At 44.4% G+C, this 17,649-nt stretch overlaps 2 protein-coding genes across 2 annotated transcripts in view; one reads left to right on the top strand and one right to left on the bottom strand.

Annotated features, from left to right (window-relative positions):
* per1b (period circadian clock 1b) overlaps positions 1-17,649 on the bottom strand; it is a gene marked incomplete at its 3' end in the record, with an annotated part of 402,390 nt that overhangs the window by 39,809 nt on the left and 344,932 nt on the right. The gene's annotated exons all lie outside the window — the stretch shown is intronic.
* LOC311002079 (insulin receptor substrate 1-B) overlaps positions 5,053-17,649 on the top strand; it is a 48,097-nt gene continuing 35,500 nt past the window's right edge. The window contains exons 1-2 of the mRNA XM_083993298.1: positions 5,053-6,577; positions 17,266-17,567. Coding sequence (XP_083849424.1) covers positions 6,139-6,577; positions 17,266-17,567 — 741 coding nt within the window. The 5' untranslated portion in view covers positions 5,053-6,138. The remainder of the gene's footprint in view (positions 6,578-17,265; positions 17,568-17,649) is intronic.

Below are 17,649 nucleotides of genomic sequence, written 5' to 3'. Positions count from 1 at the left end.
GGGTGTTCTTTTCAAATTTCTAATGTTTTTAACCCTCCTGTTCTGTTCTGACTCAAATTGACCCAATCTGTTCACTTCCTCCATCCTTGGTTCTTTCCTTCCTTCCCTTCATCCTTCCTTCTTCCTTCTTCTTGATCCACTTGTTCCCTCCCTCCATGTTTTGTATTTTCTGTTTTGTAAAGGAATTAAAAATATTTATATTGCACTTTCATATGTTTGTGATGGTTGGAATTTGTTTTAAAAATGTAGGTTGATTGAGATTACAGTAGGATAGTTTGGTTAATGTTCCCATCAAGAGATATATTTATATCCAGTGGTAAAATAAGCATGACATTAGTGTTACTGAAACCTATTTAAAAGACCAAAAAAACACATAATGTGAATAGATTGTCATAACATACTGCAACTACATCAAGGTAAGGATCACAGGTTAAATTTGGTCATGATGCATTTTGACAACTTTAATGTCCTTTTTAATATAGGGTTCTTGTTAATAATTTGATAGATTGTAATTACATGACTTAAATATCTAGATTTATTAGAATATCCATATAATAGTATGTTTAATTGATGTCTAGATTTTGTAATGGGCTTTAAATATGGTATAAAAGTAAACGTCTAAAATTAGTCTATAAATAGACGTTCATTAGCAGTTATTTAAACGTCTAAGATTAGACGAGACGTATACATTTGGTATAAAAATAGACGTCTGGCAAACGTCTAAATTTAGACGTCTATAAATAGACGTCTATTAGCGGTTATTTAAACGTCTATGATTAGACAAGATGTCTAGACGTAGTCGTCTTTTAGACGTCTATTAGACGGCTAGTATAAACTTAGACGTCTAAAAAACTTTCACTTTTATACCAGTGGTAGACCGATTTTAGCCTAGACGTCTAGGGACCATTTAGACGTCTATTAGACGTCTTTTAGACCGGAAAATGCTCGGTGGGATCTTTCTTTCCTTTCTTATTTCCTTCTTCTTCCTTCCTTGAATGATTCTGTTCCCTCCTTCCATCTTTCTTTCCTTCCTTCTTTCCCTTCTTCCTTCCTTCTTCTTCCTTCCTTGAATGATTCTGTTCCCTCCCTCCATCTTTCTTTCCTTCCTTCCTTTCTTTGTCCCTTCCTTCTTTCCACAATCCTTTTTTCCTTCCTTCCTCCCTCCCTTCCCTTCGTCCTTACTTATTCCTTGCTTTTTGACCCAATTAACCCAATCTGTTCCCTCCCTCCATCTATCTTTCCTTCCTTTTCCCCTTCCTTCTTTCCTCCCATCTTTCCCTTTGTCCTTCCTGCCTTCCTTCCTACCTTTCTTCCTTCTTTCCCTTCGCCCTTCCTTCCTTCCTTGACCCAGGAGGACAACAGGAGGGTTAAAAGTACAACTTCTGTTAGGAGCTAAAATATTTTTTGGTGTTGCTGTGGTGTTGCCCCTGTGTTCACCAGTGTATCACTCTCTGTCCTTGTCCAGCACTGTCCTGAAGCACCTTCAGCTGTTCTGTGTTTGTCTGACGTTCACCTTTGTTTAGGTCTTGCTTCCAAGATGGCCATTAAGTTAAGTGTTACCCCCCCCCTCGGTTTGCAACTTAACTTCCCTTGGTTTTTGCATTGTTTTTCCTGTTCTGTGTTCTGTTTTTAATAATAAAAATAAAAAAAATCAAATTTCCTAGCAGTGTGGTATTTTGAACGTGTGCAAAAGTGCAAATGCATTGTTTGAATATGATTACCTCACATATTTTTTTGTTGTTAAAGTCTTTGTAGGTCACGGTTAAATTGCTCCTTCTGACTTTAGCCACCCACGCTATTCTTCTGTCCCTCTCTTTGGGGAAGCCATACATGTGGACGCCTTTCTCCGAGCGATTGGAGCATCCCCATGCAGCACAGCATACCATGGTGAAGACTGTATTCAAGGACAACATAGTGGAAAGGACACAAACAGCTTGACATGCTGATCTGTTTGAGTTGTTTGTTTATTTATTTGCCATGGGTTTCTTATTAGAACACACTTGTCATGATGCTGTTGCGAGTCAGACTTATTGTGTAGTTAATTGACAAATCATTGTTAGTCACCTGCTAGTCTGCCTCACTCAGGTCTGAAAGTTAAAAAAAAAAGACAGAAAATATTACGGTTTTATTGCTGTCAATGAATGTACAGTAACAGGTTTAGTGAAGATAACAGTTCAAAGCAATTCACACAAATATACATTTATAAGGAAGAATACTTAACAAATAGTGATAAAACTCCATTTATTTGCGCTGAATTTAAATGAAAATGTAACTAATTTGTCATGGGTTTCCTGTTAGAACACAGTTGTAAAGTTTTTTAAAGAAAAGACAGAAAATATTATGGTTTTATTGCTGTCAATGAATGTACAGGTTTAATGAAGATAACAGAGTTCAAAGCAATTAACACAAATATACATTTATAAGAAAGAATACTTAACAAATAGTGATAGAACTCATTTATTTGCACTGAATTTAAATGAAAATGTAATTTATTTGCCATGGGTTTCTTAGAAAAACACACTTGTCATGATGCTGTTGCGAGTCAGACTTATTGTGTAGTCAATTAAATCATTGTTAGTCACCTGCTAGTCTGCCTCACTCAGGTCTGAAAGTTAAAAAAAAAAAAGACAGAAAATATTACGGTTTTATTGCTGTCAATGAATGTACAGTAACAGGTTTAGTGAAGATAACAGTTCAAAGCAATTCACACAAATATACATTTATAAGGAAGAATACTTAACAAATAGTGATAAAACTCAATTTATTTGCGCTGAATTTAAATGAAAATGTAACTTATTTGTCATGGGTTTCCTGTTAGAACACAGTTGTAAAGTTTTTTAAAGAAAAGACAGAAAATATTACGGTTTTATTGCTGTCAATGAATGTACAGGTTTAGTGAAGATTTACAGAGTTCAAAGCAAATACATTCCTTATAAGGAAGAATACTTAACAAATAGTGATAGAACTCATTTATTTGAACTGAATTTAAATGAAAATGCTATTTATTTGCCATGGGTTTCATATTATAACACAGTTGTCATCATTATGCTGTTGTCAGAGTCAGACTTATTGTCAAATGATGTTAGTCACCTGTCTGTCCACTTCACTCAGGTCTGAAAGTTAAAAAAAAAGACAGAAAATATTACGGTTTTATTGCTGTCAATGAAGGTACAGGTGTTGTACACTTAACAAAGTTCAAAGCAGCAATCAACACAAGCATTTATTGACATTTATTGACATTATTTACCGATTATCGTGGTTCTCCTATTGTTTTATTATATGATTTTTTATTTTATTCTTTCCTGCAGAAACACACACTTTACACACACACACACACACACACACATATATAGATATATTACACACACACACGTCGCTACTGCTGCTACTTTGCTTTCATCTCCTTGCTAAGAAGTGCAAAAAAACCCCCCTCTCAGCCCGCCGGTGAACACCTCAGTGTCGTCTTCTGCTTTAAAAAAAAAACAAACATCTCAGTCGTCCCCAAAGGAGAAGCCGGTGGAGACTCGGACTCTGCATCATCAGAGAGTTTCTACAGATGGTTATAAACCGCCTTAACAGCCTCCTGATGCGTAACGCCGAGAAGATAAGACGGGCTTTTCCTCTGTAGTGGGTGTGTGGAACGTGTCTGCATTTGTCACTGTTTTCTGTCAGGTTTTCCTTTTGAAGGACACTCTTATGTTTTTTTTGTTTGTTTTGTTTTGTTTTTCCACTCTCAGGCTGCATGCGCTTAGAGGGCTAAAAGGAGATGCTACTGAATGTAAAAGCAAATTTCAGAAATAACTTACGTAAATGTGTATGATGACTTCATCGCTTCATGTACCGGACCAAAACGTTCTCTGGCTGTTCTTTCGGGTTGACATTGGAAATTTTTTAATTTCCACTATTTTGCCAAAAACAACTACTACAACTACAACAACAAATAGAGAGAAGAGAAGAAAAGAGATTCATGTAACAACGTCTTTGTAATGACAAGTATTCATGTTCATAAAATCAGTTTGTTGCTTCTTAAGTGAGTCTGACTCTGGATGTTTCTTATTGTGTGTTTTCTGGTTTATTTAAATGCAAATGCATTGAAAATAATCTCATAAACTAAAAATACAAGAAAATGAAATTGAGAGAAAATCCCAAACTTTTTTTTTTTTGGCTGTAGTGTCTCCTTGCAACAGCAGAGGGCGCTTGGTATTTACTTTTCTCTGACCTCATGCACAAGGTTACTTTTGGATGCATATTGCATAACAACATACATACTGCATAAGCATACAGTACGAAGATAGAAACCCTTAAGAGCGGCTATTATTAGACCCATTTGAATCATTTATTGTAGTTTTTTGGATGCAGAGTCACAGAATGAGTGTTGGAAATCTGCTTTATGTGCCTTTTTAAGGTTTATCACAGTCAGGGATCGAGGTTTCACTACTCTAGCCTGTCAGTCTAGACAGATGAAAACACTGCTTACACACAGTCTGTGTGGCAGCGTAACACGTCCGTAAACGTCTCATTCATCCAATTATACCTGGTTAATCTAGTGATTTCATACAATAATCATAGGGGATTCAATGATTTCACCGTGATTTTTGAATTTGTAATACATACAGCATATGTTTTATTAGCCTAATTTATTAATTTGGCTATATCATGTTGTAAATGTATGTCGTGTATAATGTGCAGGGGGGTGTAAAGAAAAGTGTGTTTATTTGAGCGTTTTAATACACGACAGAAGGGGATTTTTACAATAAATAGAACAGGATGGACTCATGGAAGTGCCAACACTGAAATCTTACTCCACACACACTGGAGCTGCGGATGCGTTCAGGTGCTGTAGGAAATATTGCCCGTTATTGGACGGGACCTCATACAAACTCGCAAGATGCAATTAAAAAGGGAACAAATGTGAATTTGTAACAGCACAAGAAACAGAGGTAAGGAGGGAAAATGAAAGTATATGGAAAAATGTTAATATATGAAGATAAAACGTCATCAGAAGTGAAGGAATTAAACTCTAGGGCTAAATTATATCCAGCAGCCTTTATTTACACTATAATGACTGTGCATTATTATCATTACTTATATGTTGATAATAGCCTATATGCAATTGAAATGTTAATACAGTTGTAGTGTTGTACTACCAGGATATCTGGGGTTAGAGTTGGTTTTAGCTCAGTCTCTATTGCAGATTTTTATTGATTTATGTTTTCTATCATCGTTTTATTTTTGAGTTTTTGTTTTGTTTTTCTACTTGATCAACACGCTTGCATCGAAGAAGAAGAAAAAATAAATCAATGACACTACTGGGTGAGAAACACAAAAGTTGACTGCGAGTCTGTAGCGTTTCTGTTTTTCCGAGCTCGGGCTGGGGTCCGTGAACGCGCCGTGTTCCAGAGTACTAGTACAGCGGTGAGTGACAGTCCCGCTCCACGGTAGCTGCTCCGCCGCCGCCGCCGCTCTCCACACCACGGCAACACGAGCCGAGCCGAGCCGAGTAGGGCAGGCAGGCAGGGGTGTGTAGGGTAGGGGGGACACACACACGGCCTGAGAGACAGCGGCAGTGTGCAGCAGGACGGGCTCTGTCCTCCGTGATGTGCAGTAAATGGGATTAAACCGCTCAGACTGCGCTTGGAAACAGCAGCAGCAGCAGCAGCAGCAGTGATAGTAGTAGTGGAGAGTAGGGGGAGCTCCGCGCCGAGCTCCGCCGCATGTGCTCGCCCGTGTGCGCCTGGAAAACTTGCACTGGGGTCGGAGAAGAGGAACAAGCAGAAGAAGAAAGAGAGAGAAAGAAAAAGAGAGGGACGAGGGGGACAGACTGCTGCAGCAGCCGCGGATAAAACCCCGCTTCGCTTCAGGGTTTGACCTCCGGGACTCGCAGACGCAGCAACCCGAACCGACCTCTGCCTCCCCTCTCACATGCCTGCGTTGATGTGGGAGAGAGAGGGAGGGGAGCAGCAGCAACAGCAGCAGCAGCAGCAGCGGAGCAGCCGGGGGATGTTTCACTTTGAATCCCCCCGCTGCTGAACTTGCAGAAATACTACAAGAGAAATCAAAGAAGTTTATTATTTTTCTCTCTCTTTTTTTTTTATTTTTATTTTTTCTTATTTGTATGTGGGAATAAAAGCGGCTGTCATGGAGAACCAAGCGGGCGAGCCTCAGCCTCAGCCCCAGCAGCAGCAGCAGCAGGAGCCGCCGCCGCAGCAGCCCCAGCAGCCCCAGCAGCAGCTCCAGCTTCAGCTCCACCACAACTGCTGCGAGGACGTGCGGAAGAGCGGCTACCTCCGCAAGCAGAAGTCCATGCACCGGCGCTACTTCGTGCTCCGCGCCGCCTCGGAGCGCGGCCCTTCCCGCCTGGAGTACTACGAGAGCGAGAAGAAGTTCCGCGGCAAGGCCCCCGTCCCGAAGAAAGCGGTGGCGCTGGAGACCTGCTTCAACATCAACAAGCGCGCCGACTCCAAGAACAAGCACATGATCGTGCTCTACACCCGGGCGGAGAGCTTCGCCATCGCCGCGGAGAACGAGGCGGACCAGGACGAGTGGTACCAGGCCATGGTGGACCTGCAGTGCAAAAGTAAGCAATGTGTGTAAAAGTAAAAAAAAAAAAAAAAAAAAGTTAAAACACACTCAACAAACACATGCACATGCACGTGCACGCCAGCATGCATAGCATACACACACACTCACACACTGAACGGTGCATGAGGAGAAACGTGGCAGCAGAAAACACACGGGGCAGCTTCACATCAGTGTTTTGGACAGTGTGTAGGCAGGAAGCATTGAAATAACACAAAAAACTAAGACAAGTTCACACAGTTTGTGTCTGTGACCTGGTTGCACTGCCTTTTAGAAACTAATAGGACCTCAGGCTGGGTGGTGGTGGTGGAGGTGGAGGTGGTGTGCATTTTTTTACACTTTGAGAACAGGTTGGGATTGTTTACAGATGTCCTCTCTGACAGGAGTGTGTGTGTAAACATGCGCCCTCTGAGCTGCTGCACACACACACATCCTCCACCAGTCCTTATCATACTGGTGTCAGGCTTTTTTTTTTTTGGTGGGGGGTATTTGCTCCCAGTTGCAGCTGCAGACTTTTTGTTGGGTTCTTCGTCTTCTTGTGGGGCCCCTCCACCGAGCAGATAGAACTCAAACACACCCTGCCCTCGTGTTTACTCTGCCTGCTCTGCTTCTTTTCTGCTGACACTGCGATATTACATCAGGCATCGATCCCACAAGAGGAGTCAAAAAAATAAGAGAGAAAAAAAAAAAAAAAGCCTAGAACTAGTCAAAAAGTAGAAGAAGTCTTCATCTGACCTCTCATTAAGAGTTTGTGCAAATGGCCTCAGACCTTGTGTAGATTTTTGTGTGTTTTTTCCCTCTCAGATGGCGTCTATCAGCCGCTGTGTAAACACAGCTGTCGGAGCAATACTGGTGAGCACAGCAACGTCAAATCACCTGTTCTGTTCAGAGACAGACCCCCCCCCCCTCCCTTAACACACACACACACACACATACACACACACACACACACCCCTCGCTGGGACAGACCAGCCGCGGCCACAGGGGACACATGACGCAATCTTGGCAAACGTACGGCCCCACCGAGTTCAAGGTGCTTCTCTTACACATGACCTGCCGCTGTGTTACGTAAAGCAGTCTGAAGAGGGAGGATGATGGGTGGTGGAGGTGTGTGTATATGTGTGTGTGTGTGTGGATAAAACACCTGAGGAGGGAGAGGGAGGGAGAGAGAGAGAGAGGGAGTCCAGGCTGCACTCATCCTGATAGATCTTCTTTAATATTTCAGTTTGGAGCCACGCAGAGAAAGTTGTTTCAACAAATCTCTCTGATTTATCAGCTCCAGAGAAGCTCCAGGCTGCCAGTAGGTGCATTAGGGGAATCTGGAGTAACCCCTGCAGATTTGATGTTGGTGTCAACACAGTGCCCCCTCCTCCTCCTCCTCCTTCTACTTACTCCTCCTCCTCCCTCCTCCTCCTCCATCCTCCTCCCTCCTTCTTCCCCGCTTTTGCTTTAACACAACTGTGGCTGTGTGTTTGTGTGCGTACAAGCCCCACTCTTCCCTGAGTATTTGACGAGCTTCCGCGAGACGGGGGAAAGTGAATAGACAGATGTTGGGGAAGCTGAGTTTGCAGCCTTTTCTATGCAAACTTATACTTTTTATTCATACATTTCCAAAGAGCAAATAATCCGAGCTACAGTTGCTAAGTGCTGGTGCCTAAAGGTCAAGGTGCAGAAATCCTATAGCTTTAATGGCAACAGCTCTCTAAAGGAAACCACCGGACCAATCGGGAGGCTGTTAACGTCTCCAGTCGAGTCAGAGCTCCTCATCCCCTCTTTCTCTCTCTCTCTCTCTCTCTCTCTCTCTCTCTCTCTCTCCCTCTCTCTCTCTTTCCCCTTTTGTTGCTTCAAGTGTTGGGTTTCTTCTGTAAATCATCCTCTCTGACAATGACAGAAAAAAAAAACTGCGGCCGTGCTGCTGTGTAAACTCGCACGCTGGCAGGCATCTTCTTGTGGTATGTGCTGCAGCTCACACACACAGTTTCTGTTTGGATGAAAGGAAGAAATGCCACACACACACACACACACACACACACACACACACACACACACACACACACACACAGACACACATGCATGATCCAGGGTTTGGATCATGCATGTAAGGGTTGTATGGTCACAGCCAATCGCTGCCTGAACCTGCATGCGTGTGAAAATAGCTTAAACGCACACTCCATGCTGAACGCTGTCAGGATTCCTGCCTGTAGTGTACACTGCAAAAACTCAAAATCTTTCCATGAATATTTGTCTTATTTCTTGTCAAAATGTCTCATTTCTAGTCAAAACTAAACTCTTTTCACTAAAAACTAACTTGTTTTTAGATAATTTTCATTTGTTTCAAACAAACTTTCACTTAAAATAAGTAGAAAAATCTGCCAGTCAAAGCAAGTTTTTTGTGCTTGTAGTAAGAAAGAAAAACTTGATCCACGATCAGATTTTTCTACTTATTTCAAGTGAAAATATGTTTGAAGAGTCTAAAAACAAGCTACTTTTTAATGTGATGAGTCTTATTTTAATTATAATGAGATTTGTTTTGACTAGAAATGACATTTTGACTAGAAATAAGACACATATTCTTGGTAAGATTTTGAGTTTTTGCAGTGTAATAACCCTCCTCAGGTATGTGCAGCTCCTACACAGTTACAAGTCTTTAGTTTCTGTGTGTTCAATGAACACCCACCTCCACCTCCACCCTCTGTCTCTCACTCCTCCTCTGCTCCTCTGCTCGTCCTCCTGCAGACTGAGGAGATGCATCGTGGTGAGGCGAAACACAATAAATCCAGCTATAGTAGAGTGAGTCCAGCCCTCCTTCCCTCCCTCCCCTCCTTCCCCTTCCCACCTCCATGCTGTGCTCCAGGCCTGGGAAACTCACCTAAAGCTGCCCATGCAGGAACCAGTCCACTATCACACGGCCCCCCCCCGAAGCTGGCGGTAATTACACAAACACGAGCCAGCTGCCGTGCAGGGCGATATTAGGATCCCCAGTTATTTATTCAGCTGAGTCCAGTAAGACCCTTTCGGGCAGCGAGTACAGTATCGGGCTGGAGGGCAGCTATTTGCTCAACTATTAGGAGTCAGCGGAGTGTGTAAAGGCTTAACCTCCATGAAACGGGGCGGAGGTGCGGCCCGCGGTCGCCCGGTCTGCCAGGAAAACTGTCCCGCGGCTCAGGCCCCACCTCAGGAATCGTTGTTGACCTCAATAAAACAACATGGCAGGAGTCAAACTTTGGAACAAGAGGGACACACTATCTACAAACACACCCACACACACTCATAACACACACACACACACATGCAGATATGGCTAGATGTGTCAAAATAAAGACACAATCAAGAATCAGATAAAGCCAGGCTGACTAATCAAGTGAAAATAATTTGAACTGATTAGAGACTTTGGTGTTTATTTTTAAAGGGGCTTTTCCTCTGAAAACGTAATAACATAAGACTTTTATTTTGAAAAAAAGAAAAGAAAAGAAAACTCAAAGTCCATTTATTGCTTTAGCTTGATAGCTTTCTTTAAGCAAACATCTTGTATATGGACTTTGGATGAAGTTTTTCTTCCAAGTTTAAAAATAAATTTTAACACCCTCTGTTTTTTTTTATTTCTCACCCAGCTTGATCAATAAAATAATCTATCTGCCGTCTATTTTCCCACAGTCCGGGGTGATTTATCTGTCAGTCAAGTTTGACAAAGACGAGAAGCAAATTCTCATATTTACGAAGCCAAGAACAAATGTTTGACATTTTTTTTGCCTCAGGTGCTCCACACTGTTTTTCTGCTTGTGGACAGTTGGTGAGACATTTGAAGTCTCTCCCCCCACCTCCTCCTCCTCCTCCTCCTCCTCCTTGGCCTCTGAGATAATGACGCCGGCAGCTCCTGACTGTTTTCTAAATCAAAGGCACGGATGAGGTTTCGAGGAAGGTTTTGTTGTGATCTTAAATCGGCCCGCTGACATCAGTGCAGTACAGTAAAGCTCTGTGGAATTCAGTTTTCCACGTTCAAACCCCCCCCCCCCCCCCCCCCCACAAAAAAAGACATTTGAAACAGCGAGGAGCAACATCTGCTTCCAGATTTAATGATATGGTTATTCATGCTAATCCACAAAACCTCAATGTGAACAGATTTTCCCTTTGCTGTAAATCTGTTTCCAGTTGGGTCTGTGGATTATCCTGATGTTAATTTTGACACTTCAGGCACCGCAAAACAGATGCGCCATTGGAGGGCCGACGTGTCGCAGTTAGGCTGCGGCTAATATTTCCAGATCTCGGCTAAATGGCGGGGAGACTTTGAGTAGATGTTTTTGTTGTTTTTTTTTTTTTTTGGAGCAAACTGCTTCTTGTTCTCTGTCAGACTCGGCCGGCGAGATGTGGATCTAACCGGTGACTCGCTGAGCCGGGGCCCGATTAGACGTTAAGCTGTACTTAAGCACTGCTCATCTCCCTAATTAGGCAGTAATTGTTGTCTCCGAGGGGCAGCCGCCGGTGGCACAGCCGAGGCAGAGTGCTAATGAAGTCAAAGAGGAGAGGGTAGCTATTGTTGTTGTTGTCTTGAAAACCAGACCTTTAAAAAAACTCTCCTCTGAGCGACCCTTTAGTTGAGTGTCCACCTTTCTGTCCCCCCTATTCCTCCCTTGTGAGACTCCGGTCCAAGCCGAGCGGCGGTGAGCTGCCACGGGGTATTTCCTCTGCATAAATAGTTTGCGCACGTTAACACCCTGTAATTTCATTTAACACGACAAGCCGGGCAGCCAGGCCTCAGCTCAGCGTGGCCAGCTCTGGCTCGTTGCATCACAGTTACAGTAAAACACAGCGGGGCAGGGCACGAGTCAGAAAACGGCGGCCTCCGGCTCGGAGTGAGGGTGGGGCGGGGCGGGGCGTCGACCTTACCGCTCTCAGCCCAGACTGTCAATTAAGTGCACGGGTTTGATCGGCAGCAGAGGCGAGGCGAGGCGAGGCCGGGGGGGCAACATGATCCATTTAGACAACGAGCAGCCATATGCTGAGCGCCATAGGGGCCGTGGGGGCTTTAAATGCACGCTAACCCTTCATAGTGGGGCCGTATTGATCAGCGGTGGTTGATAGTGGAGCATTAACTGCCGTCACACAGGAAGTTCAGGAGTTTACAGTCAGCGCATTAGAAACGGGGGCGAGAAATTAGCGAAAAAACCTTCCACATTAACTGGCGAGCTGCTCCCCAGGGCGAGGGGGATCCACAGCAACACAGGATGCTGCACTGATTGGATGTCACACTCAAAGAAAGATGTTCGTTTTATTTTCATCCCTTAGAAAGCAACAAATGTTAAAAACATACTCCAGAAGAATGGGGGAAGAAAAAAAACTACATGCATGACTTTTGGGATTGAAATGAAACCCAGGAGCTCTGGAGCAAAATTAGGTGAGAGAGGGATCAAATATTTGGTTGTTCTCTACGCTTTGGCGCGGAGACGTGGATACTGCAGGAGACCGGAGAGCTGGACACTCTCCTATTTTCTTTGGCCGTCGGCTGCCTTCACGAACGCTTCTATACAGAAGTTTGCATGAAATGTATCTGTTCGGTGTGAGGTCTGTAAAGGCCCCCTCTCCAGCTTCAGTAGTTTAGATACATGGCTGCACAGTAACACACTTTTAACTATGTTAGACAGAGTAAAAATGTCATTTATAAACATATTGTGCACAACTTTATGTTGTTATGATGCACATTTTGATGTAAATGTGTTAATTCTGCTCCTTTGATAATGCTGTCTGCTCATCTCTACTTGTTTTTCTGCCTTTTCCATTTCATGCTCGGTGTTTGCAGTAAATCTACCTAAAATCTAACTAACTTGAAAACTTCAAAAAAAAAAAAAAAAAAAACTTGGATTGAGAGCTTGTGCGGATGGCCAGAATGAATTCCTGAATGGTTCAAATCCCAAAATTGAATTTATCCGCTCTGGAACATTTTGCACAAGAAGGTTTCTTATGCAAGATGCTTTTATTTTGTTAAGAAGGCTCCACGTTTGTAGGAAGCTGGGGGCCTTGGATCCACGCTGCTGGACACGTAGTATTGTTCATATTTACAGTTAACTCCGGGGGACTCTCCAGAACTTTTACCGTCTGACTCGATATTACAGAACAGTGTGTTTACCAAGCGCGAGCCAGACTGACCCGCAAAGTCCAAGATGGCTGCCAGGTTGTTGAGGGCGTCTGAGGTGTTTTTTTTTTGCAAGATCTTCAGCTCATTGCTGCAGAGCTGTGTCTTTTTTTTTGCATGTCTCGTCAAGGGACAACAAGCCTTGGATGCGTCACCAGTAATTTCATGCGCTTATGTGTATGCGCGACTGTGTGTGTGTGTGTGTGTGTGTGTGTGTGTGTGTGTGTGTGATTGTGTGTGCTCCTCTGGCTAACACAAACCACATGTGAAATTAACCTTAGGCAGATGCTGGTGTTGGGGAAGCATTGTGTCCCTGAGTGTGGGCCCAGATAGGGGGATTTCAGAGGGTAGAGATGGATGAAGAGATAGGAAGCGGAGGAGTTGAAAAAGAGGAAAGTGGGCACACATGGCAGCCAGAGATTAGACTGGAACCGCTCTCGCTGCTGGGCGGCTCGCTCCTCTGTCTCCCCCAGATACATGCGAGGACACAAAAGTACACAGCTGTCTCCTATCTGTCCACGCTGGTAACCTGGTACCGGCGGAGAGAGAGGGGGGGGGGGGGCGGGTGGTTTGGGGCACGGTAGCCGGGTGGTGTGTAGAAAATGGGGCTTAGGCCTCAGAAGTTTTCTGTAGCAGTGTTTTGCGGTATTATGGCGCAGCACAGCATGCTGGGGCAATGAGGTCACAGACTTGAAACAGAACCTAGTGAGAGCCAGCCGGGTCGTTGCCAGAGTAGTTTTCCCTGATTTACAGGCTGCATTAGCTAACTAAGACGAGGGATTTCATTCTGATCTCACTATAAATTTCAACCGTTTTTTTTTCTTTTTCTTTTCTTTTCTTTTTTTAAAGATTTCACAGAGATACATTACATAAAGGTTGTTGCTTGACTCACTCACAGTGGATTCAATGGAAACACATCAGTGTGTGTGTGTGTGCCCTATACATTTTCAAACTCGATCTCGAACACTACAGATTCCCAGCCCATGTCATCGTGCTTCAATAACAACCCCCACCCACCCTGTGCCCCCACCCTGCTCCGGCTCAAGACCCCTATGGAAGACCTACTTCCTGAGTAATGTAATAACCATAACAATAATCAGGCTGTCGCTCAGGGATGAGCTGTCAGTATCCCAGCAGGCATCTGGCAGCCTCAGGGGGAAATATCGCACCCCTATATCCCTCCTTGCCCCCCTCCATCCCCTCGCCCTGAAACACACACTCCCTTATAGCACCAGGGCAGTGAGAAAGCAAAGGAGACACAGCGCTGCCTCAACGCCTTTCGCTCAACTCGTGTTTAAATTGGGGTAGATCATGGCTCTTTATGTACAGTCTATGATCTTGGGGGGTTGGGGATTGGGGTGGCTCGAGCGATGGCAAATAAATCGGCATGAATGGACGGCAGTGTAGGTCGCCACACGTCAAAAAACTGCGAGTTTCACGTGTGGTCGCAGGAAGAAGCTGAGGTAAACAGCCGAGGCGTCAATAAGCCAGTGTTGAGTTGTTTTCGTGTTGTTAAATGGGGAAATACTACGCTGCAAACCTGAGATAAATCCGGTCACCTCGTATGAACTTTGTCGACCTCATGTATACACACACACATACACCGAACACACACCGTCAAGGTTGTACCAAGGTTGGCTGAATGTTGCTTGGCACGCATTGCCCTTATTCATCCAGCAAGCTTTAACGCAGATGCTTCATTACCTCCAGGTGTATTTTGCTTTCATGTGCATCCGGCTCCGGCCCTGAGATTCATCTCCACCGCTAAGGGCCATTCTGCGTGCACGTTTTTTTTTCTTTTTTCTACGGGTTCATTATGTTGTATAGGGGTGGCGTTGTGCTGCACGGAAGTTGACCGGCTGATAACCTCTACATGCAAAGTGGAGTACAAAACACACCGAGCACCACACTACCGTGAAGGTTCCCCCAGAGGAAAAGCCAGGGACGATGTATAATTCATACACCTCTGTGTAGAATCAACCCACCGACTTTATGTAACCATGCAGAAAGGCCCGCGATGTTGTTGGATAAGGGTGGATCTGTCTGCACCCCTAAAGGATTCTGGCAGAGCCTCTTAAAGGTTTTCAGTGCTTTTAAGAGTTGTCGATATGGAGTACGCAGCTGGAGTGGCCATGAGATCAAGGGTGTGTGTGTGTGTGTGTGAGCGCCGTGTGAGGGCACAGCTGAGGTTTAAGGCTGCACTGTACTCAAAACAAACAACACACTTGTGCTCTCCTCAAGACACGTTTTTTTTTAAATGGACTCTTGAAAAGAGAACAGATGCTTCTTCGAGGAACACGCTGCGCCCACGATCCCAGTCGATGTCAAGCGGTTGAATAAAAAGTTAGATTTTAGAATAAATAAGCCTGTAATTAGATACGTTTTTTTTTTTTTTTTTAATCCAAGCAATCCTTAAATGAGCCGTCTTTTTCCTGCTTTTAAAAGGCCCTTATTTCCGCCCTGTAATGGCTCGCTGATATCTCTTTGAGATCTCACAGTCCCAATTCCCTCGGTGCCCCGCTGCAAAAATCCCCAAACCACCCCTTCCTGTTGTAAATCTAAATCCAGGAGGCAAACGGGGCTACTTGCGCACAGCTCCTCGCACACGGGGCAGAAAAAGCAGTACATGAAACAGCCATGCATGGCCTTGAATGAGTCATCTAATGTAGGGGGAGTGCCTTCACTCAAACACACACACACACACACACAGCCACTAAGCCACAGCCTCCATGGCTTTCAACAAAACATCTATTCTAAGTCTCTTTCAAGTCGAGCGACGGTCCAATTTTAGGGAAGCGAACTGGAAGAGGACACAGCGAGCGAGACACGTCAGACTTCTCTTCCCCCTTTTACAATCACGAGTCAAAACATTTTTTGGGGGAAGGAGGATCTGTGGGAAATGTTTGTCATAATGGGAGCTCGGTTGAACATGGCGTCCTCTGCGCAATGCCGGGCCCTTCGCGTCTCCATATGGTTGTCATTTTAGGATTTGCAGGAGCAGGCTTGGGAAGAGAAGAACAAACACCACACGCACGCAGACGTACAATCATATATCTGAGGTCAGGGGAATGCGACTGCATTTAGCCCAACGCCGTGGCGCTTACAGAAAGAATACCACACAAGCTTTGTGAAGAATTCCTCTTTCACTCAGTTCCTTGTCAGAGAAATCATTTGTCACAACGACACTTCACTGAGCCAGATGTGGAGGGCTAATGAGGCAGGTGCTCGAGTTCACCATTACTGTACAAAGAACATCCTGTTCCCGCGAAGCAAACAGGTGTCCCTCATGGCCGTTTGCTGCTTCACTTTTGTTATGAAGTTGATTGATTCGCCGTTGAAGCTCGGTATCTGTCATGCTCGGGCATATCCCAACAGGGACAACGAGAAAGTATATGGTACATTCAAGAAGAGTGGGGCCGGGTATGAGGAACATTTTTTGGGTGTTTCCTTTTTTAAAATAGAACATGAATCCACCCCCAAAAAGCATAAGTCACATCATGGTGTGTCCCTATAATCCTGGAGCTTTTTTAGTCAACAATCCTGAAGGCTCTTGTTGCTGGAGGTAAATCCGTAATGTATTCAGAGGCAGTTTAAAAAAGCTGCTGACAATGAGTCGCACAGCATGATAGAATTAAGGTAATTTTCTGGGGTAATGGGCGCATTTCCTGCCTCAGATCTGTGAACAATGCAGTGACTTAATAATATTTGGCCACCTGTTTGGTGTTTTTAACTGCTTAAGTAAGTCCCCTGCCTTTTTTTGTATGGCCGCGACCAGCTTAAATCTCACCGAGGGCTTTCACTCCCCGCATTTCATCGCCTCACTAATTCCTTACTGTCTGAATACAAAACACTTGACACAAAGGGTGAATGGACTGCCTGTGCTGCTGCTGCTAAAAGACACTGGGTTTTATTAGTTTACAAAGCCAGTTTATTGTCATGAGGGCAGATCCAGAAAATGGCTCTTGAGGCTTCAGTCTGTTGGCATTGTTTGCTTTGGTTTTGAGGAATCAGGGAAGATTCACTTGTTAAGCACTTTCCAGGTGTGCTCACTTGTTTTTTCCACAACAGTTGCTTTACTTTCATAGTCATCATTCTTGTGCAGGGCTTCAGTTGTCAACCGTTTCTCTCTCTCTTTTTTTTCCACACTGGTATGTGTGTGTGTGTGTGTGTGCCAGGATGACTGTGTGTGTTTGACAAATGAGACCCCAGTGTATGGAGCCTGCAGGTACAGTGAGCCGGTCTCACAAGCTGCTGCATGCTCAGTTTGAACCCAGATCTGGTTTAAAAATCAGTGAAAAGCTCAATATCAGCACAGCTTGCATAATAAAGGCACCTTGCCCTCCATGAACGGGTAAATAGTGGTAGTTTCACCTGGTGTTCCCTTTGTTCACAGATGCATGAAGGTCACGACAGTGCTTCGTTGCAGCCATTAGTGTTCTCCATAAATCCTCCTCTGTAACACTTTAATTACCTCTCTCAATTTTCCAGTCACAGCCTACTGTTTTTTATTTTTCACCCCATCAACTCTAAAATCTTTTATCTTTTTTCTGTCCCTAAAGGTAAAAACCCCATTGAAGGCGCCGTCGCGGGCGACTACGGCGTCCCCAGTCCTGGCCCCGCATTCAAGGAGGTGTGGCAGGTGAAGGTTTGGCCCAAAGGCCTGGGTCAGGCCAAGAACCTGGTGGGCATCTACAGGCTTTGCTTGACTGACAAGACGGTCAACTTTGTCAAGCTCAACTCTGATGCCGCCGCTGTGGTGCTACAGCTGATGAACGTCAGACGCTGCGGCCATTCAGAAAACTTCTTCTTCGTTGAGGTGGGGCGCTCTGCCGTGACAGGCCCGGGCGAGTTCTGGATGCAGGTGAGCCTGTAATCAGCAATCCCCAGTAGTTTTGACAGTTTTACCCTCCAAATGTAAAGAGCCTATAATCAACAGAGTGAAA

The sequence above is a fragment of the Trachurus trachurus genome (assembly GCF_905171665.1).
Source record: "Trachurus trachurus genome assembly, chromosome: 18".
Taxonomy (NCBI): domain Eukaryota; kingdom Metazoa; phylum Chordata; class Actinopteri; order Carangiformes; family Carangidae; genus Trachurus; species Trachurus trachurus.
This window is presented reverse-complemented; position numbering and strand designations above follow the sequence as displayed.